The 20,848-nt window shown below is 50.0% G+C and overlaps 1 protein-coding gene across 4 annotated transcripts; it reads right to left on the reverse strand.

The window, feature by feature from the left end:
- Nucleotides 1-2,069: 2,069 nt before the first annotated feature.
- LOC118543671 (cytochrome P450 1A2) lies at nt 2,070-7,814 on the reverse strand. Of its 4 annotated transcripts, none has more exons than XM_078079086.1 (7): nt 7,708-7,814; nt 6,022-6,852; nt 5,345-5,465; nt 4,782-4,871; nt 4,399-4,522; nt 3,416-3,502; nt 2,070-2,473 (listed from the first exon to the last, which is right to left on the reverse strand). In XM_078079086.1, the coding sequence occupies exons 2-7, from the start codon at nt 6,838-6,840 to the stop codon at nt 2,176-2,178; spliced, it is 1,539 nt and encodes a 512-aa protein (XP_077935212.1). In that variant the 5' UTR covers nt 6,841-6,852; nt 7,708-7,814; the 3' UTR covers nt 2,070-2,175. The 4 variants fall into 4 exon arrangements, with proteins under 4 accessions (XP_077935212.1, XP_077935210.1, XP_077935211.1 ...); XM_078079084.1 differs by having other exon boundaries at nt 5,345-5,480; XM_078079085.1 differs by having other exon boundaries at nt 5,345-5,480; nt 6,022-6,849; nt 7,708-7,735.
- Nucleotides 7,815-20,848: the final 13,034 nt, after the last annotated feature.

Consider the following 20,848-nt stretch of genomic DNA (forward strand, 5'->3'; position numbering starts at 1 on the left):
CCATCTGGTCTAACATGTCATTAAAGGCCAAGGCTTCCTTATTGATTTTCTATCTGGGTGTTCTCTCCATTGATGGAAGTGGGGTATTAAAGTCCCCTACTATTATTGTATTACTGTCTATTTTTCTCTTTAGGTCTTTTTTTTTTTTAAGATTTTATTTATTTATTTGACAGAGAGAGACACAGCAAGAGAGGCAACACAAGCAGGGGGAGTGGGAGAAGGAGAAGCAGCCTTCCGGCTGAGCAGGGAGCCCGCTGCAGGGTTCAATCTCAGAACCTGGGATCATGACCTGAGCCGAAGGCAGACGCTTAACGACTGAGCCACCCAGGCGCCCCATCTCTTTAGGTCTATTAGTATTTACTCTATATATCTAGGTGCTCCTACGTTGGGTGCATATTTACAAATGTCATATCCTTTTGTTGGATTGACCCATTTATCTTATGTAATGACCTTCTTTGTCTCTTATTATGGTCTTTATTTTAAACTCTTTTTTGTCTGGTATGTGTATAGCCACCCCAATTTTCTTTTGGTTTCCATTTGCATGAATATTTTTTTTTATCCCTTCACTTTCAGTCTGTGTGTGGCCTTATATCTGAAATGAGTCTCTTGGAGGCAGCATATAGATAGGTATTGTTTCTTTTATCTATTCATCCACTCTGTGTCTTTTGATAGGAGAATTTAGTCCATTTACATTTAAAATAATTATTGATATGTACTGATTGCCATTTTGTTAATTGTTCTGTGGCTCTTTTGTATTTCTTCTGCTCCTTTCTTCTTTTCTTGCTCTCTTCCTTTGTGATTTGACGATTTTCTGTAGTGGTGTGTTTATTTTTGCTTTTGTTTTTTTATTTTGAACATAATATATATTTTTAAACATTTTATTTATTTCTTTGTCAGAGAGAGAGCATGCATACCACACACGTGCACAAGCAAGGGGAGCGGCAGGCAGAGGGAGAAGCAGACTCCCCGCCGAGCAAGGAGCTTGTTGTAGGACTCTATCCCAGGACACTGGGATCATGACCTGAACTGAAGGCAGACGCTCAACCGACTAAGCCACCCAGGTGCCCAATCACTGTAGATTTGGATCAAGATATACTACTAGCAGGGCACCTGGGTGGCTCAGTCGGTTGAGCGTCCGATCTTGATTTCTCCTCTGGTTGTGATCTTGGGGTTGTGAGATTGAGCCCCGCCTTGGACTCCATGCTCAATAGGGAGTCTGCTTGGGATTCATGTATTAGGTCTTTGTCCATAGATCCTGGCTCATAGCTCCCCAAACCCTTGGAATTTCCTAAGTGTTGAGAGTGATGAAGGTGTCTTTTGTTATATTAATGAAGGTAACGTTTGGACTGCACTCAAGGGCAGGAGCTGGTTGGCAGGAGATCCAACCATGTGTTAGAGTGGGATCTGTCCCACTCCCTGACCTCCAGGGAGAGGAAAGGGGCTGGAGGATCAATCAGTCAATGGCCAAAGCCTTAGTCAGTCCTGAGTATGCAATGAAGCCTCCATAAAATCCCAAAAGGACTGGGATCAAGAGCTTCAGGTTAGTGAACACACAGAGTGGGGAGAGTGGGGTGCTTGGAGAGGGCACGGAAGTTCCGTCCCCCTTCTCCAGACCTCCCCCTGTGTATCTCTTCATCTGGCTATTGATTCATATCTTTTGTCATATCCTTTAATAAACTGGTAAACTTAAGTGTTTCCTTGAGTTCTGTGAGCCACTTTAGCAAATTAAAAGACCTAAGGAGGAAGTGGGTGGAACCTCCAATCTGAAGTTGGTCGATCAGAAGCACAGGTAACAGCCTGGGGCTTGTGACTGGCAACTGAAGTCAGGGGTGAGGGGCAGTCTTGTAGGACTGAGCCCTTAACCTGTGAAGTGTCATGCTATCTCTGGGTAGGTAGTGTCAGAATTGAGTTGAATTCTTGGACACCCTGTTGGTGTCTGAGAATTGCTTGTTGTTGCATGTGTGGAGAGCCCCCATGTCGAAACTGGGTCCAGGAATGCCCAAAGATCTGTGAATACACTAAAAGCTACTGGATTGTATGCTTTAAGAAGGTGAATTGTATGCTATGTATATTATGCCTCCATAAAGCTTTTATTTAAGAAAAAGGATAAAAACAAGGGCTGAGGCCCCATGGGTGATCCTTACCCCTCCCTCTGCTTTGGCATGCCCGGTGCCTTCACTTGGTGGAGAAACGTGGCCGTGCCTGGACATGCTCACAGCGGGTGTGCTTCATGGTCAGCCCATAGATGGGGGTTAGATCTACTTTCACACCGTCTGGCACACTGAACTCCAGCCGCTGCAGCAAGATGGCTAGGAAGAGGAAGATCTCCCACTTGGCCAGGAGCTCCCCTATGCACCGGCGCTTGCCCATGCCAAAGATCATCACCTTCTCACTCAAGATCTTGTTGATTGAGGTGCCATCAGCAGTGAGGAATCGCTCTGGTCGGAACTCAAATGGATCCCCCCACACCTTTCTGCAGGAAGAACAGAGGAGATGGGATTTCTGGCTGGGGGAGACCCTGGGAGGAAAAGCCTTGGGGAGACTTCTATGGATGGCACCAGTGTTAGAATAGATTGAGAGTAATGAGAAGAGAGTGGAGAGAGGAACCAAACTGTACTTTCATGCTTATTTCTTTTACAAAACTCTTTCTAAAATGATTGGCCTTGGGGTGCCTGGGTGGCTCAGTCGTTAAGTGTCTGTCTTCGGCTCAGGTCATGATCCCAGCGTCCTGGGATCGAGCCCCGCATCGGGCTCCCTGCTCCACGGGCAGCCTGCTTCTCCCTCTCCCACTCCCCCTGTTTGTGTTCCCTCTCTCGCTGTGTCTCTCTCTGTCAAATAAATAAATAAAATCTTAAAAAAAAAAAAAAAATAAAATGATTGGCCTTGCAAATGGTGCTTTGTCATATCAATTTGTTATTTTAAAGAAATAATGTTTCAAATAAAAGAAATTAAAAGAAGGAAAACATCTCTATCCTACTCAATATACAAGGGGAATTAGCAGTATATCCTGGTTTATGCTTTATTGTTTTGGAGTAATTGTTGACAGCATCCCTTTTCACACTCAGAAGTGCCTCAGTTTGGGTGGTAAATTATATGGTCCCCCTACCTCTAGGCTAGATTGGGATTTTCCAAAGAGAGGTCGCTGGGCCATTGACATCACAATCACCTGAGGTACTCCACTTTACCTACCAAAGTAGAATTCTGGGGGATGAGGCCCCCTAATCTAACCAACCTTCTGGTTATTTCCTATGTACACTAATGTTTGAGAAACATGGACCTAAATTTTGCTACTTAGAACAGAGTATATATAGCAATTGAGGCCCCATTCCTCTATTTACACCCAGTTCCTAGGGGGACAAACAGCCTTCCTGTCTGCTGAATCTCATGTATTTTTCTGTGGGGGAGGTATACTCACTGGTCGTGATTGACATGCCACTGGTTTATGAAGACACAGCGTTCCTTGGGGATGTAGAAGCCTTTCAGTGTCGTGTCCCTTGTCGTGCTGAGGAGGGAAGAGGGCTCTGTCAGGCTCAGGGCAGGAACACCGGGGCATGTCTCTGGGAGCTACTTGCTCCTACTTCCCCCCCACCCCCCGAATAGCTTGCCCTCCACAGTCTCCATAGTCTCCATATCCTACACTGGGAGGGACGATCAGGAGCAGGGAAGGGATGAAACTATCCTTCCCCTTCCTCAGCTCCTTCAACTTCAGCAAGTGTTTACTAAACTTTTGTTTGTGTCCAGCTGTGCACTTGGTCATCCTCTGGAGCCAAGAGACAGGCAGTCTGGGCTAGCCCTGGGGAGTTCCCAGCCTGGCTAAGGAGTCAGGCCTTTTGCTCTGGGAATAACTAGACCAACATATGGGTAGAAGTAAATGCTCACTAACTCTCTTGACATTGTTAAAATCCCAGGACATAATCAAGGACAAATGACTGATCAGAGAATGAAGCTGTGCTAGCTGGATGAGTCAAGAAAGCCTGCTAGTGAAGGGCAAGTTTGTGATTGACCTTGGACAGGGATAGGATTCTGGTAGCGGAAGAAGAGGTTAGAAGGCATTTCAAGCAGAAGGTCCAGCATAAGCAAAATTGGAGGTTGACTGCATCATGCTGGCCAGGTGCAGTGAGGCCAGCCTGGCTGGGTTGAGAATACTTGTAGGGAGGGAACGTGAGCAGAGGTGAAGGAGAGCTGAGGTCAGGAGTGTGACTTTCTCCTGAAAGCTGGGTAGTTTGATCATGGTTGGACTGGTTAGGGGCAGCCTAGAGGTTGAGGGTCTGTGAGGAACTTGGTGACACAGCCAGAAATGAGAGGCCAAGGTCTGAGCCAGGGCCAGGGCTGAGAAGATGGGAGGAAGAAACATGGTGAGGACTACAAAGGTGGCAGGTCAGGATAAGCTGGCTTTACCTGTGCGGGATGGTGAAGGGGACGAAGGAGGTGTGTCGGAAGATCTCCAGGATGAAGGCCTCCATGTAGGGCAGCTGGGGTCTGTCGGAGAGCCGGGGCTGCCGGGCCCTGCCAGTCACTGTGTCTGCAGAGAACAGAAGACCAAACAAGGCTTAGGGCTGCCCTGACTGCTCCATGGCATCTAAGTCCCCTATTACATGGAACTATGCCTTCTATATCTGAGGCCCATTAACCACCCTTCCCCCAGCATGTTCTAGGCAAGAGTGGACACCACTGTATGCCCAGGGCTGCTACATAGTAGGTGCAAAACAGCTATATGGACATTGAAGAAATGACCTGGGGATCCCAAGTCTTCTCTCAGCTTGTACATCTCTACCACATACCCAGCTCCTCCTGGATCTTCCTCTGTATCTCAGGGTTTGTCACAAGGTATATGAGGCTCCAGGAGATGGCCGTTGTGATGGGTTCAAATCCTGGGCAGCATGGTGCAAGGTGAGGAAGGGAGGAAGACAAGAACAAAAAAACAGCATTTACTAAGCACCCAGCACTTATGTACCAAGCATTGTTTTCTCTGCCTCCTTCCCCCTACATCCTCTACCCTCCATGAGTTTCCTGAAGGCAGAGACCAGGTCTCCTCAACACAAATTTGAGTCACTAGTTTCATAATTAGCTGCTGGAATTACAGGGATCTAGACTTACAGGCTAGAGAACCCCTTATTGTTCAGGTGGGGAAACTGAGGCCAAGAGGCCAAGAGGGGCTTAGTTGAATTCCCACTGGGAGTTGTTGGCCCAGCCTGGATTCAGACCCTGAATATGGGCCAGGTGTCTGTGTCCCACACCATCTGGTATGTGGTTAGCAAATGATCGGATGGACTCAGGGGCTGGGCAAGTCTGTGGGTGAACAACAGGCACTGATGGATGGAAGGGGCATGGGTCTGGTTCCTACCTGCCCCAAAAATATCATTGATAAGGCTGACGATCTTCTCATGGGGAATGTGGCCACCACCAGCTCTGGAGCCCTTCTCATTGTGCTTCAAGAGGGCACCTGTGACGTCCTGGATGCTGCTCTGTGGGGACACAAGCTTGGGGCGCCCTGGCACTTCCAGGTCAGACCTTGCCCTACCCCACAGGGCACTCCCGCCCGGCCTCCAGGCAGTAAGCTGGGCTTCCAGGGGGAGCTGGTAGCAGCCCTGGGTGCCCTTCCTCCCAATAACCCAAGGGGGCCAATTTCAAGGGAGGGGGTTGGGGGAAGTACTGGGAAGCCAAGTGCCGCCTGAGCTGCAGATTAGCTTCTGTCAGGGTTCAGGTTCCTGCAGAACAAAAGCCTTCTCATGATAACAGCCGCCCCCCCCCCCCCCACATTGTGGCACTCTGCCAGGGCCCCATTCACAGACAAATATCTCTGGGGCTCTGAGTGACCCTGAGAGGGAGGCAATTGGTTGAGAAAACTGAGGCCTGAGAGGGAGAGGGATTGGTCCCAGGTCACACAGCCAATCCAAGGCATTCCAGAGCCTTCCTAGGCCTTGGCAGCACATCAGCAGTGTGTGTACCTGGAGGCTGGGTGAGAGTAGCTACACCCAGGCCCTGCAGGGTGTCCCCTCACCACCAACACCCTGGGCTCACCTCGTCAAAGTCCTGGTAGTGCTCCTGCACAATTTTCTGCAGGAACTGCACTAACTTCTGGTTAAAGGCCTTGAATCTCTGCAAGGCGGGGTTGGGCATATACTGCAGGATGGGGAAGAAGTCCACAGGGTTCCCGGAGGAGGCAGTCTCCACAAAATCATTGCTGCTCTTTATGAGGCTGAGCATTTCCTCATTGCTCTGAGGGAAGTGCTGCCCAAAGCACATGGCACCAATGACATTGGCCACTGAGAGCAGCACTTGGTTGTAGGGGTCAAAGTGCCCAACTTCTGCCATCTGTTCCTGCAGCCTGCTGAGGAGGGCCTCGGCCTCCTTGCTCACATGCTCTTCCAGGTAGCAGGAGGACGAGGAACCCGGGTCTGAGGCAATGGAGAAACTCTTCAGGGCGTTCTGGGCCAGGCGCCTGCGGGCAGCCCACACTGGTCCAGAGTCTGGGCTGAAGGACATGCTTTGGCCATTAGTAATCAGAGTGAAGCTGTAGAGGTCGGGCCGGCCCTTGAAATCCTCACCCTGCCTCACTAGGGCCTGCCGGACAGTGTCCAGGCCGCTGAGCACCAGCACGGGTGTGGAGCCAATGTGGATTTGCAGCACGTCCCCGTAACGCTGGCTCAGCCTGGACAGCGCCAGATGTGGGTTCTTCCCCAAGGTCAGCACGTTCCCCAGCAGGGGCCAGCCCCAGGGCCCGGGGGGACTCTTCAGGCCTTTGGGAACCCGAGGCTGCCAGGCCCTGACCACCCAGAGCACCAGGCAGAAGACGGCAGAGGCCAGGAGAAGCTCTGTGGCCATCTGGGACAATGCCATCTGTACCAACTACTAGGGAAGAAGGAGGAGCCAGGCTGAGTGTCAAGATGGAGCCATCCCTTCCTTCTTTCATTCACTCCCTCAGTCAGTAGACACTAGCATATGTTCGGTGCTTGGCTCCCAGCCGGACACCAGAAAGACTAAGATGCATCCACCATGGGTCCTGTGTCCCAGGAGCTCACCCTGAGAGCATCACAGAACCTGAGGCCTGGAAAGGAACCTCAAAATGCCCAACCTGAGTGTCTGCACTTTGAGCCCTGACCCTCCCCTCTGCCCGTCTCCTCAGTCTCCAATTCTGAGGCTGGAGTGGAGGCAACTGACACTTCAAAACAGGGAAGCACCCTTGCCAGGCCCCATCTCAGGGTTATGCTCGGCATTATGCCAAAGGGTCCGTGCCAATGCTGGCTTCCCGCCAATACCTCCTCCTACCCAGGGAACGGGGAGCTGCTCCCACCCAGCAACACCAAGGAGGCCAAGGTCCCACCCAGGGCTGATGCGAATGACTGGTGATGGCCCCTTCCCCAAGGCACTCTTTACCACATCCAAGGAGAGCACCTCCTCCCCATCCCCTCACAGTATTAGAGCCTGAGGTCGGGCTGCAGCCAGAGCCATGGCTGCCCCCGTGCCAGGTGGGGACCCCTCCCCATTTCTCCATTTGAATCACACTAAGGGTCCTTAGAGATGGCCCAGTCCAAGCTGCCAATTGAAAAATGGAGAAACTGAGGTCTGGAGTTGGGCAGGAAGGACTAGAACTCAGGCCTCCTACACCTAACCCAGGGTCCCTTCATTCCTCCATCTCCACTGGTTCCCAGGATACATTGGGCGGGGGGGTTCCCAGGGACTGGAAAATGAGCCCCAGAAAGGTACCTGTAGACGGAGGTGCTTGAAATCAGCAGGCTTGTGGAGGCTGGTACAGAGCTTCTGGCTCCGGGGGAGGGGACCTTTTATAAATACCACCCTCTGTCAGATTGGCCTGGCCATCCTGGTCACCTGATATCAAAGTTACCAAATGAAGCTGGAAGGGTCAGCCCTTGGCCTTGGGCCATGATCCCTCAGCTCCACCTACTACCTGTGGCTCAGGGCAGCTCTTCAGGGAGAGGTGCTATGTCCCTAGGGAGGAATGCCCAGCTCTTTTCTGGGTCCCTAGGATCAATAGACTTATTTTTTTCCAGGGCAGGGCAGGTGCTGGGAGCAAAAGTCTTCTGGGTTGTTCCAGGCTCCTTTCCCACTGCCCCCATGAGGAGAGACCCTGCCTGAGCCCTCGGACCAGGCTGATCTGCTCCTCTCAGGAAGGGTGCTCTGTAGCACCCCTCCGACCACCTGCAAAACCAGGTAGGGAACGGGCATGCTCTGGCCACCTCTGAATTTCAGCCCAAGTCCTCAATCTGAAAACAGATGAAAAGGCTGCTGCATTCTAAAGGGCGACCCCTTAGCCCTCGTTCCTCCTGGTAAGAAATGACAAGAAACTTAAAATCAAATGAAGAATATCCATGCTGTGAGCTGTTCCTCATGGCAACTGACTTAGATTCTTCAAGACAGTCAATGTCATTAAAAAATAAAAGGTCCTGGGTGCCTGGGTGGCTCAGTTGGTTGGGTGTCTGCCTTTGGCTTAGGTCATGATCCCGGAGTCCCAGGATGGAGTCCCGCTTGGGGCTCCCTGCTCAGCAGGGAGCCTGCTTCTCCCTCTGACCCTCCCCCTCCTCGTGTTCTCTCTCTCAAATAAATAAATAATAAAATCTTTAAAAAAAAATAAATAAAAGGTCCTTTTCTAGAACAAAGAGCCTAGAGACAGAACAACCAAATGCTAATGTAAAATTTCACTAGACCCTAGACCTCAAGAAAAAATGTTTTAAAGCTGCAAAAGACATTTTTGGGACAATTGGAGGCACATGAGCATGGACAGAAGATTAGAAAATATTATGGAATTAATGTGTATTTCCTTTTTTAAAAAAAGATTTAAATGATTTATTTGAGAGAGAAGAGTGCACAACTGGGGGGAGGGGCAGAGGGAGAGGGAGGAGCAGGGATTGGGGGGAGGATTGGGGGGATCCCAAGATACATCCACCATGGGTCCTGTGTCCCAGGGGATCCTTGGGGATCCCAAGACCCTGGGATCATGACCTGAGCCAAAAGGCAGATGCATAACTGACTGAGCCACCCAGGCGACCCTAATGTGAATTTTCTTAGGTGTGAACATAGCATCGCAGTTATGTGGGAGGATATTGTAGGAAATCTTCTTAGGAGATTAATGTTGCAGCATGTAGGGGTGAGGTGTCATGATTTCTGCAACTTACTTTTAAATGATTCTGTTTAAAGATGAAATCGGAGAGGGAGACAAATTATAAGAGACTCTTAATCATAGGAGACAGACTGGGGGTTGCTGGGGGGAAGGGGGAGGGGGGTACCTGGGTAATGGACATTAAGGAGGACACATGATGTAATGAGCACTGGGTATTATATAAGACCAATGACTCGGGGCGCCTGGGTGACTCAGTCGTTAAGCGTCTGCCTTCGGCTCTGGTCCTGATCCTGATCGAGCTCGGCATCGAGCCCCGCACCGAGCCCCACATGGGGCTCCCGGCTCCACGAGAAGCCTGCTTCTCCCTCTCCCACTCCCCCTGCTTGTATTCCCTCTCTCGCTGTGTCTCTCTGTCAAATAAATAAATAAAATCTTTAAAAAATAAAAAAGAAGACCAATGAATCACTGAACTCTACCTCTGAAACTAATAATACACTATACGTTAATTAATTGAATTTCAATAAAAAATAAATGATTCTGTTTAAAAGTGTACGTCCACGTTCGTATGTATATAGAGAGGAGAGTGAGTAGATAATGGCAAATGTCAGCTATCCGAGGTCCTAGGGGAAGGTATGCGGGCGTTCAGTAAAAGTAAAGGAGCCTTCAGGTAGCAAGAGGGCTGTTGCTTGGTAAGGAGTTCCACAGTGATTCTCTCTCCTCTCCCCGGGAAGGCAGGAGGAACTCTCCATCTCAAGGAGCCACGTGAGGAAAGTCCAGGAGACCTTAGCTTTGAGAGCGGGATACCTGCAAGAGGGGAGAATGGCTTCCCCTTCCCAGCCAAGAGGCCAGGTGGGTTGGAGAATGGGGAGGGGAACTCTGCCATTTGTATATTTATCACATACTTTATAGAGCTTGATAGTTATGGGCCCAGTTGTTCTAAGAGCTTTACATGTATGAACGAAAAACATTCTCAGTAATCTTGTGGAATGGAAATTAACACTATTTTGTTTTGTTTTGTTTTTTTATTATTATATTATGTTAATCACCATACATTACATCATTAGTTTTTGATGTAGTGTTCCATGATTCATTGTTTGTGTATAACACCCAGTGCTCCACGCAGGACGTGCCCTCTTTAATACCCATCACCAGGCTAACCCATCCTCCTACCCACCTCCCCTCTAGAACCCTCAGTTTGTTTTTCAGAGTCCATCATCTCTCATGGTTCATCTCCCCCTCTGATTAATACTATTTTTATATTACAGTGGAGTAATAGAAGCACAGAGAAGTGGTGTAATTTGCTCTAGGTCCCAGAGCAGTGTGTTAGAGCTGGCACCCAAACCTTCAGAAGACTGCTCTGGACCAGCACGCTATGCACCTGCCTGGAAAGTATCCCTGGACTGGGGGGAGCAGCTGAATTGTGGGGGCAGCAGAGGGCAGCCTGCATGACCAGAGTGGGGTGCAGTACCAGGATATGAGTTTCCTGAGAGTCAGGTAGACATCCTGTAGGGATGGGACCTCACTGCAGAAGAGAGGGACCGCTGTGGGGGTGAGCTGGTGGGGGCGGGCAAGATGTCAGCCAGGGTCCATCAGCCACTTTGGGACTCTGTGATGTGAGGACAGTTGGGGCTCTAAGGCACTTGATGAAAAGCTGGCCGTGGAACATCTGCGACATAAGGGCATCCTTAACCCAGAGAGGTGATACACAGTACCAGCCAGATAAAAAGAAATTGGCTTCTCCTCCAGCACCCTCCTCCTTCGCGCCCTCTGATGGAGAGGCCAGCAAGGTGGGGGGCAGTGGAGGGAAGGAGTACAGAAACAGAGCAAACTTCTCCCCTTCCCACGGGGTCTGGTTGGGTCCCCAGGAGGCTGGGAATGCTCCCTACCTAAATTGGATATGAGAAGCCATGTTTGATTTAGATTGGACTGGGCTCTCTAATTCCTGAAAAAGAGAAAGCTGTGGGGTCAAACTGGGCTGAGGTCAAGGGGCAAGGTTGGGAAGTCTGATAGAGCTGCAGAGCATGTTTGAAGACCTTGGCTGAGAGAAAGGACAACTGTTTTCTGTCTGTATCTCTACTGGGTTCAGCTCACACAATAAAATGATCAAGGTCTGAGGCTAGGCTAAGTTTTATTTACAGAAAACTATTTCTCTCTTTCTGTCTGTCTGTGTCTCTCTTGCCCCCACCTCCTTCCCTCCCTCCCTCCCTCTCTACCTCCCTCCCTACCTCCCTCCTTCCCTTCCTCACCCTCCTCTCTACCTCTGTCTCTTTCTCCCTCTCCCTCTCTCTTGCTCTCATTCTTCAATGAACTAAAGTCATACTTTATTCAGATCTCCTTAGCTTTTGCCTGATGTCTTCTTTTGTTCCAGGGTCCCATCAGGAAGACACCACATAGTACTGAGTGATCATGTCTCATTAAGCTCCCCTTGCCTGTGACATTGCTCAGACTATCTTTGTTTTTGATGACCTTGACAGTTTTCACGAGTACCAGTCAGGTATTCTGTAGGATGCCCAGTACTGGAATTTGTTTGTTTCTTTCATGATAAGGCTGCGGTTATGGGTTATTGGTAGGAAGACCAAGAAGGAAAGTGCCATCTTAGTCATATCATGCAAGGCTACATGTTGTCAACCTGACTCAGGATGGGTGATGTTGGCCTCGACCAGCTGGCTGAAGTTTGTCAAGTTTCTATATGGTGAGTCACTCCTTCCGCCCCTTTCCATACTGTGCTCTTTAGAAGAAATTCACTGTGAGCAGCCCACATCTATGGAGTGGGGAGTTCTGCTCCCCATCCTTGAGGTTGGAGTATCTACATAAAATATTTGAACTTGTACATGACAGACCATCTTTATTTTTAATAAAAATCTTAAAACTTTTAAATTATAAGATCCATCCAGAAAAGTGCAGCTATCATGTACAGCTTGAATTTTTACAGATTTAACAAAACCACATAACAAGCTGTCAGATCAAGACACAGAACATTACCAACACCCTAGAGCCCCCCCTTGTGCTCCCTCCCCAAGGGTAACCACAACCCCAACTTCTAATAGTGTAGATGAGTTGTGTCTGTTTTTGTTCTTTATATAAATGAAATCATGCTGTGTGTACTGTTTGTTTGGTCATGGAATATTTTTTTAATTAATAGATTTTTAAAAAGATTTTATTTATTTATCTGAGAGAGAGAGACCTAGACAGAGAGAGTGAGCATGAGTGGGGGTGAGGGCAGAGGGAAAGGGAGAAGTAGGCTCCCTGCTGAGCAGGGAGTCTGCTGCAAGGCTTGATCCTGGGACCCCGAGATCATGACCTGAACTGAAGTCAGACACTTAACTGACTGAGCCACCCAGGTGCCCTTTGCACACGTGCTTGTATGTATTTCTGCTATGTATAGACCCGTGAGTAGACACGCTAGGTCATAGGCTAGACATATGTTCAGTGCTAGTAGATTCTGCCAAACAATTTTTCAACATACTAGATATGCCCACTAGCTATGTATGAGGGTCCATGCTTCTCATGCTCACTACCATGGAATATTTTTAATATTTTTCATTTTATCCATTCTGGAGTGTGTATTGACCACCTCCCTTTTTAAAATCCCTCAATGCTTCCCATAGATTTCAGGATAAAAACCAAACTCCTGGGACGCCTGGTTGGGCATCTGCCTTCAGCTTGGGTCATGGTCCCAGGGTCCCGGGATCAAGCCCCACGTCGGGCTCCCTGCTCAGTGGGGAGCCTGCTTCTTCCTCTACCCCTCCCCCCCCCGCTTGTGATCTCTCTCTCTCTCTTTGTCAAATAAATTAATTAAATCTTAAAAAAACAAAAAATTCCTTTGTTTAGCACCCAAAGGCTTCAGCAGCAGCTCTTGTTCACCTCTCTGGCTCTGTTTGCCCCAATGAACCCCCTGCCCCACCCCCATTGTCTTCTCCATATGTCTGTCCCTTTGCTTGAAACTCATGCCCCCATCCTGGGTTCTCTGGCTAGCTCCTGCCTATCATTCTATACCCTGCTCAACTGTCACCACAGGCTCCACACTGCCCTCCTTCGTGCTGCCTCCCCTTTGGACTGTGAGCTTAAAGGTTGAGGTGGCCTCTGCTTCTCTTCTTATCTCTAGTTTCTAGCACTGGGACTGGCATACAGCATTCATTCAGAATAAGATTTGTTGAATCAATTAGTGTTCCCAAGTAAGAATGCTAACCGGCACAAGAGCTTTGTGAAGACTCTGCTTTGGGCATTTTCCTGCATCGGTTTTATGGAACTTGCTATAATCCTTATGGTTAAAATTTATTGAGCACCTGCTATGCCCTAAGCTCTGTGCTGTGTGCTTAAGGTCGGCCATCTCTGGTTTAGCTTCATAATAATCCTATCCTGAAGAGAGGATCCCAGGGAAACACACAGGGCTTGGCTAAGTTTAAGGTGAGGGGAAGGGTGAAGGGCACTCCTGGGTCACTCAACAAATTAATTCAGTGCACATTCATCAGTCTGGCTGCTGGTCAGGACTCAGTAATTGACAGCCCCTTTTCTGCTCCTTGGGTGAGTCCTTCTTTGTGCCTCTCATCATTCAATTCTCACTTCTGCCACGGCTCTGGTCACAAGGAGCTGTGGTTTTTGGCTGGCCCATCGTCTAACCCAAACTCCAGCAGAGACTGTGGGCCCCTTGAAGGCAGGGGCTGAACCCCTTTCGTCTCTGAGCCCAGACCTGGCAGAGAAGGAGCACCTTGGTGGACACAGATGAGTCATTAAATCTAGGGAGTCTCAAATCTACAAGATATGGACCTGGAGCTTCAGTCCTGGACATCCAGTCAACTGCTGCATGTGTCCACCCCGAGACCCCCCTCTCACAGCATCCTCATCATGCCCGAATGAAGCACGTCACCTCCCCGCACACACACTTCCCCTCTGATCCTCACCCCAGCCAGAAACCTGGGAATCCTGGAAGTCTCTTTCTGTCATTCACCACTAGCAGAATTCTCAGGATTCTACAGTTTAAATACCTCTTGGGTCTCACTCCTTCTCTCCATTCCTGTGGCGCTGTCTGCAGAAGGCTGTCAGTACCGCTTCCCGCCTGGGCTTTTGCAGGAACCCCCTACTTGATCTCACCACCTGTAGGCCAGTGCTGTCCCATAGAGCTTTCTGCAGTGCCACAAATGTTCTCTGTCTGTGCCATCTGATAGGGTAGCCACAAGCCACAGGACCCAGTGGCAAGATGAATGAGATCATTGCAGACTTACTGAAACTCCTCTTTGTCCTCCAGATCCAACCCCCCGCTCTTGCTCTGTGCACCGAGAGGCTGAACTCTGCAGACTCTATCAGTGGGCTGCCCCCATCCTCTGGCTCCTTGTTGGGTTCAGTCAATAGGAGGCACTAGCATGAGATGCAAGGGTGGGAAGAGAATGAGACTGGCATGCTTTTTCTCCACAGGTCCCAGCAAAGTCACTATGGTAGGCCACAGCTCCTGCCAGGCAGTCTTCCTCTCCTTAGTCTCTCTCTGGGTCCAGGAAACACCTTCTTCTTGTCCCTTCCAGCCCAAGAGAGTGAAGGCTTCTCTCTGTTACTAATTGTATGGTACCACACTATCCTGTGTTGGTTTCCCCAAGCCCTGCCCACACCTTTGTAAACCGTCCTTATTAAACTCTCACCAATGACCCAGTTTGAATGGATCTTGTTTCTTGCGAGGACCCTGAATAATAAATGGGTTCTTTGCAAATATGTGATCCACCATCCTTGGAACCTCGGCTTTTTGACCCAAGCTACCTCCCTCTGGTCACAAGATAGCTGCTGCAGTTCCAGCCATCACATTCAGACATGACAAGGGCCAGAGGGACAGGACTGCACCTCTTGCCATGTATCCTTTTTCAGAGTGAAGAAGTCTTTCTCAAAAGCTGTCCCAGTTGACCCTGTTTTCAGAATAGCTTGCCTTGAAGCATTTTTTCATTAAGGGAATTCCCCTGTCCTTCCTGTGGCTTTCAGTAAACAATCACAAATATGTTCCAGAAAGTATTTGGTCCCAGCTATAATAAAATTACTCTTAGTAACAAACAAACAAACAAAAAAACTTTGTCAGCCAAATGCTCTTGGATGTGCTCCCACAGTGTCTGCAAGGAGGTGGTCTCATTCAGACCTATCGGGGCACACCCTGGTTGCCCCACCTGCCAGTGACAGGCCACTCAACAAACTTAGGAACCCTATCCTACCTGCCCCACCACTTGTAGACACCCAATGGCCATTCCTTATTTTTCATCCTGGGGAATAAAAACTGAAGCAGATTCTCAGTCTCTCTCCACCACACCTCTAGCTCTTGCCTTCTGTTTCCCTGCTGGCCACGAGGCTTTGGGGGGCATGCTGGGCCTTCTCAGGCTCTTGGGAGCCTCTGTCTTCCTGGCCAGTGGTGCAGGCACTGTCTAGGACCCAGCACCCTTAGGAAGAGCAGTGGCCTTGACTTTCAGCCCCTCCCAGGCCCCTTGGCAGCTGCCTCAATTGGACCTTGTTTCACACACAAAACAATACAAATGGTCCAAAAAACATTCTCCTTTCTTTCTGAAGGTTTTGCGATCAGTTGTTATCATTAACCAGTCTTTCTTTTTTTTTTTAAAGATTTTAATTTATTTGAGAGAGAGAGAGAGAGATCATGAGCAGGGGGAGGGGCAGAAGGAGAAGCAGACTCCCCACTGAGCAGGGACCCAGACTTGGGGCTCCATCCCAGGACCCTGGGATCATGACCTGAGCCAAAGGCAGACGCTTAACCGACTGAGCCACCCAAGCGCCCCTTAACCAGTCTTTCTTAACCAGATTCCTATCATGAACCAGATTTCTCCTACATATCATTGGCCAGAATCCTGTCACAGATCTGTGTTTAATCCAATCACCAGCAAGGCACCTGGGGCCACGATGGCTGGTGCAGAGCAGCCGGGACCCAGTGCTTTAGGCCGGGGGGCTAGGGTCAGCCTCCTCCAAAGCACATAGCTCGGGACAGGAAGATGGAGGACACTGCACAAAACTAGGCTTGAGGAGGGTGTTAGGAAGAGGAAAACTCAAGGTGGGGAGAATGGCCATCGGGTGCCTACAAATGGTGGGCCAGGTGGGAAGGGGTTTCTCTGTTGGTCAAGTGGCCAGGTCCTGGCTGGTGGGGCAGCCAGGCTGTGCCCTGATAGGTCTGAATGAGACCACCTCCTTGGCAGAGACAGTGGGAGGTCATCCAGGAGCATTTGGCTGACAAAGCAGAGGCCTTGCTTTGATGAGAGGATGAGAACATTCATTCTCAGCAGACCCCGGTGTTTATATATAAAAGGCCATCTATAACTGGGAATCGGAGCATTCCCCTGAGCATGCCCAACATCCCCTTCAGCAGGCCAAACATTTCCCTGCAAGGCTGTTTTCACAATCCACTGGCTTGGTAAACATTCCCCCAACAGTAAAGGCAACTGCCAACCTGAGTAGATTAGTTAAATTCAGACATATACTATGGGTCTAAATTAATCATATCTGTTGCTATTGAAGGAAGAAGAGAAAAAGGAAGAAGAAGGTCTGCCTTCATTTCCATTGCCCTCTAGAGTTAGCCCAGAGCCTATGGGCACTCTCCCCGGTTCCCCAGCCTTCTCTGTGCGGTTTCCCAGGTCTGCTCCTTCCCAGCTGTTCCCCACCTATCAAAATATGGAGGTCTCTCATCCCAATCCTGCAGAGCTCTCTGTGCTGAGGGCCACCCCAGAGCCTGCCCTCTGCCGATTACTGCGGGGGACCCGACTGTGGGCCCATTGAGAGGAACCAGGAGGCTTTGAAATGGAAAGAAATTGAGGGCTTCTGGTGACCACGGTTATGTGGTCCGCCATGTGGCCTCGCCCAGATGCTGGCCCTGGACAGAAGTGAAGGAGGCATAAGGTAGGATGCCTGATCTGGGCCAGGCTGAGATGAGCTTCTGAAGACAGGATGGTGCCCAATTGCCTGTCTTCTGGGAACAGAATGACTGACTCACTGAACAGGTGCTGAAAAAAGGATCCGGGGGGGAGGATCTATTTGGCTGACCACCTTGGACCTGGTGCCCTGCTCACAAAGACCCAGAATCTCACTAGGCTTCTGCTATTGAAAACTAGATGTGTTTTCCTATTTGGGAGTTTTGCATGTTTCCATTCACTTATGTCACAAATATGCTTTTACCATCCACAATGTGCCAGTTTGCTATTGATGAAGCATTGATCAAAACAGACAAGAGGGGGTGCCTGGGTGGCTCAGTCGGTTAAGAGTCCCACTCTCGATTTTGGCTCGGGTCATGATCTCAGGGTTGTGGGACGGAGGCCCTGCATTGGGCTCTGCACTCAGCCCAGAGTCTGCTTATCTCTCTCCCTCTCCTCTGCTCCTCCCCCTGTTCATACTCTCTCTCTCAAATAAATAAATAAAATCTCTCTCTTCTCTCTCTCAGAGTAAGAGAGAGAAGAGAGAGAGAGCACGCACAAGCAGGGGGAGTGGCAGGCAAAGGGAGAGAGAGAAGCAGTCTCCCCACTGAGCAGGGAGCCCGATGCAGGGCTTGATCCCAGGACCCTGGGCTCATGACCTGAGCTGAAGGCAGACGCTTAACTGACTGAGCCACCCAGGCGCCCCTATAAATAAAATCTTAAAAGAAAAAAAAAAAAAAACAGACAAGAGTCCACACTCTGCTGGAGCTTACATTCTAGTCGAGGGACATAGACCATACACAGCATGATAAAATATACAGTATATTTGAAGTTTGGAAATATACAAATAAAACTCATGTTGAGAAGAGGGGTAGACTGGGAGTCAGGGTAAAATTTTACATAGGATGACTAAGGAAGGCATACTGGGAAGGTGATATATGAGGAAGTAAGACAGGAAGATTTGGGGAGAAAGTCTCCAGGGGGAGGAGAACAGCAAGTACAAAGGCCCTGAGGCAGAGTCTAGAACTCTGGCCCCTTGCTTCCTGGCCAGGACTCTATCCACCACGATGTCTTGTCCCAGACTACCAGCAAAGCCGCAGGGGTCCAAAGGTGGACAGGCTCAGCCCCTGGGTCAGGGCCCCCCATCTCCCCATACTCCCGGACAGGTGCACTGGGGTTATGGGAGGCGTTGCACTTCTCATTGCCAATGCTGTGTCAGTGAACAGCCCACAAGACAAAGGGGCCTCCAAATCACCAGGCAGAGAAGGAGGGAAGCAGGCAGGAGGTTAGAGGGCAGTGTGTGGAGCTCAACAGCCCGTCCTGGGTCAAAGTTCGCATGCCTTTGCGTGAGAAGATCTTTGGCTAGGATTCCCGAACCATCGATCCATCTGCTACCAGGAACATGGGGACAGCGGGGCAGTGAGGAGGGTAGAGGGCTCTGGGCTGAGGGTCTTGGCCCAACCAAGACTGTTTGGTCAGCACTGCTGAAGGCCGTGGGGGGTGGGGAGAGGGTTGGAGAGACAGTAAGATCCACAACAAAGCCCTCTCCCACGGTGGAGATGGAAAGCATGCCCCAAACAGCCTGTGCCAAATCTGGAAATGCTCCAGGAGCTGTGAGAAGGCTGAGACCCTGGGGTGGGGGTGGGCAAGGGGCTCGGCAGGAGGGTAGACTAAGAAGAGTATAAGGGGGGCGTTCCAGGCCTGGGGAGGAGGCATGGCAATGAAGAGCTGGATTTAATTGTTTTACCAATTATTAATATCTTGCAAAGGCTTGGCTTATCAATCTATTCCCCCAGGTTGGTGTTCGTTCCATGTTAGGGCATGGAAGAAGGAAGGAATGACAGGTTGGGTTGAGGTCATAACAAGGGTCAAGTGCCCTGAGAGTTACTATGGAGGAGTGCTGGAAACATAGATCAGGAGACATTGAACTAGCTGTGGGGAGGATTTGGGGTGGGGTAGGGGCTTCCCAGAGGAAGTGATGTTTTAGCTGAGATTTATTTATTTATTTAAAGATTTTATTTATTTATTTGAGAGAGAGAGAGCACAAGCGGGGGGATAGGGGGATTGGGGAGAAAGAGGGCAGAGGGAGAGGGAGAAGCAGACTCCCCATTGAGCAGGGAGCCTGATGCAAGGCTCCATCCCAGGACCCCAAAATCGGGACCTGAGTCAAGGCAGACCCTTAACTGACTGAGCCACTCAGGCGCCCTTTTTTATTTATTTTTTCAAAGATTTATTTATTTATTTATTTTAGGGAAAGAGAGAGAGGGAGAGAGAGAGCTGGCATGTGCAGTGGGGGAGGGGCAGAGGGAGAGAGCGAATCTCAAGCAGACTCCCCGTTCCATCTCATGACTCTGAGATCATGACCTGAGCCGAAAATCAAGAGTCGGACACTTTAACCGACTGAGCTACCCAGGTGCCCCTTAGATGAGATTTAAAATAGGGCAGATTAGAAGTAGGAGTGGTGGGGCTCCTTGCTCAGTGGGGAGTCTGCTTCTCCCGCTCCCTCTGCCCTTCCCCCTGCTTATGTGCTCTCTCTCTCTAATAAATAAAAAAAATTAAAAGTGTGATACCTTAAAAAAAAAAAAAAAAAAGAGGAAGTAGAGGTGGTCCAGCCTGGTAGGGTCTGTCAAAGACTCTGGTTTTCCTTCAGATGGGAACTACTGAAGGGGTATGGTTGTGACAGAATGAGATTTCCCACTTTTGAAAAGACCCCTCTGGATGCCACAGGCTTGAGAAGGAATTGGAGGGAGTGACAGGCAAGTGGGAACCAGCTTTGGAGGCTATTTTTACTCTAGGGAGTGATGATGGGGTCCTGGTGGAGGATGGGGAGAACGGGGAGGATAGGGTAGTGGGGCTGGACAGATGTCAGGGGGGAATAACCTATCCTCCACGCGGTCTGTTCTCAGCACAGGACCCAGAGTGATCTTCTTTGCCTCACACCCCACAGTGTGTCCATCTCACACACAGGAGATGTTTCTCAAGGGGGTGCTCTCTGTACCTGGGCAGGGGGTCACTCGAGGCTAGCAGAAATCCCTCACAAGACCACTGCCCATCTCCAGTGCACCTGGTACTGGCCCCTTCCTCCGTCCCTCCCAAGGACCACCTTTAGCGGCCTTTGAACTTGCTGTTTCCTCTGCTTCCAGATACTTGTGCGCCTTGAGCCTTGATTCCACATTCTTGCCTCTGCTCAGTGTCATTTTCTCAGTGAGGCCTTCTCTGACTACCCTATTTTTTTAAAGTAGGTTCCACACCCAAAGTGGGTCTTGAACTCACGACCTCGAGATCAAGAGTCGCTTGCTCCACCAACGGAGCCAGCCAGGCGCCCCTGACCACCCACCCTATTTTGAACTGCAATTTTCCCCAGGATTTTCTACCCCTTCTCTCCTTTGTTTTTCTCTAAAGCACTTTTCACCCCCTGACATTCTCTATGCATTATCTGGCCCCGCCTCGCCCCGTCCCCAATGTAAGGTCCATGTGAGCAGGAGCAGTGTCAGTTTTGTTCACTTGTATATCCATCGCCAGCATCCAGGACAGTGCCCGGCACATAGTAGGCGTTTGGTAAATATTTGTCCAATGTTTGAGTGGAGTGGTGAAGGGGAGGGATGAGGCTCTGTTTCTGGTTGGGCCGGCGGGTGGAAGTGTCATTCGCTGGGTCTGGGAGCACGGCGGGGAGGGCGGGTAATGTGGTTAGTTGGGGACAGGATCAGCAGGACAAGCAAATGCGCCACCCCTCCACCCCCCCGCGCGCGTTCTACAGCGGGAGGGCTGGGCAGGGGCAGGGGCAGCCTCGGAGGCAGGCAGCCAGGCGAGCCGTGTGGCGCTGGGGCTGCGTGTCCTGCCACAGGCGTGGACCACAAATACCACACACGCAGGCTCCTGCTTGCAGGCAAAA

The sequence above is a fragment of the Halichoerus grypus genome, chromosome 8, assembly GCF_964656455.1.
Source record: "Halichoerus grypus chromosome 8, mHalGry1.hap1.1, whole genome shotgun sequence".
NCBI classification, from domain to species: Eukaryota; Metazoa; Chordata; class Mammalia; order Carnivora; family Phocidae; genus Halichoerus; species Halichoerus grypus.

What these genes read in the sequence shown, in the direction of transcription:
- LOC118543671 (XM_078079084.1), bottom strand. Translation starts at nt 6,840, where the DNA reads ATGGCATTGTCCCAGATGGCCACAGAGCTTCTCCTGGCCTCTGCCGTC. An exon ending in ACTACCAGGACTTTGACGAG is followed by an intron (nt 5,481 to 6,021) that starts GTGAGCCCAGGG and finishes GGGCGCCCCAAG; the next exon opens with CTTGTGTCCCCACAGAGCAG. An exon ending in CCCTTCACCATCCCGCACAG is followed by an intron (nt 3,503 to 4,398) that starts GTAAAGCCAGCT and finishes TTCCCTCCTCAG; the next exon opens with CACGACAAGGGACACGACAC.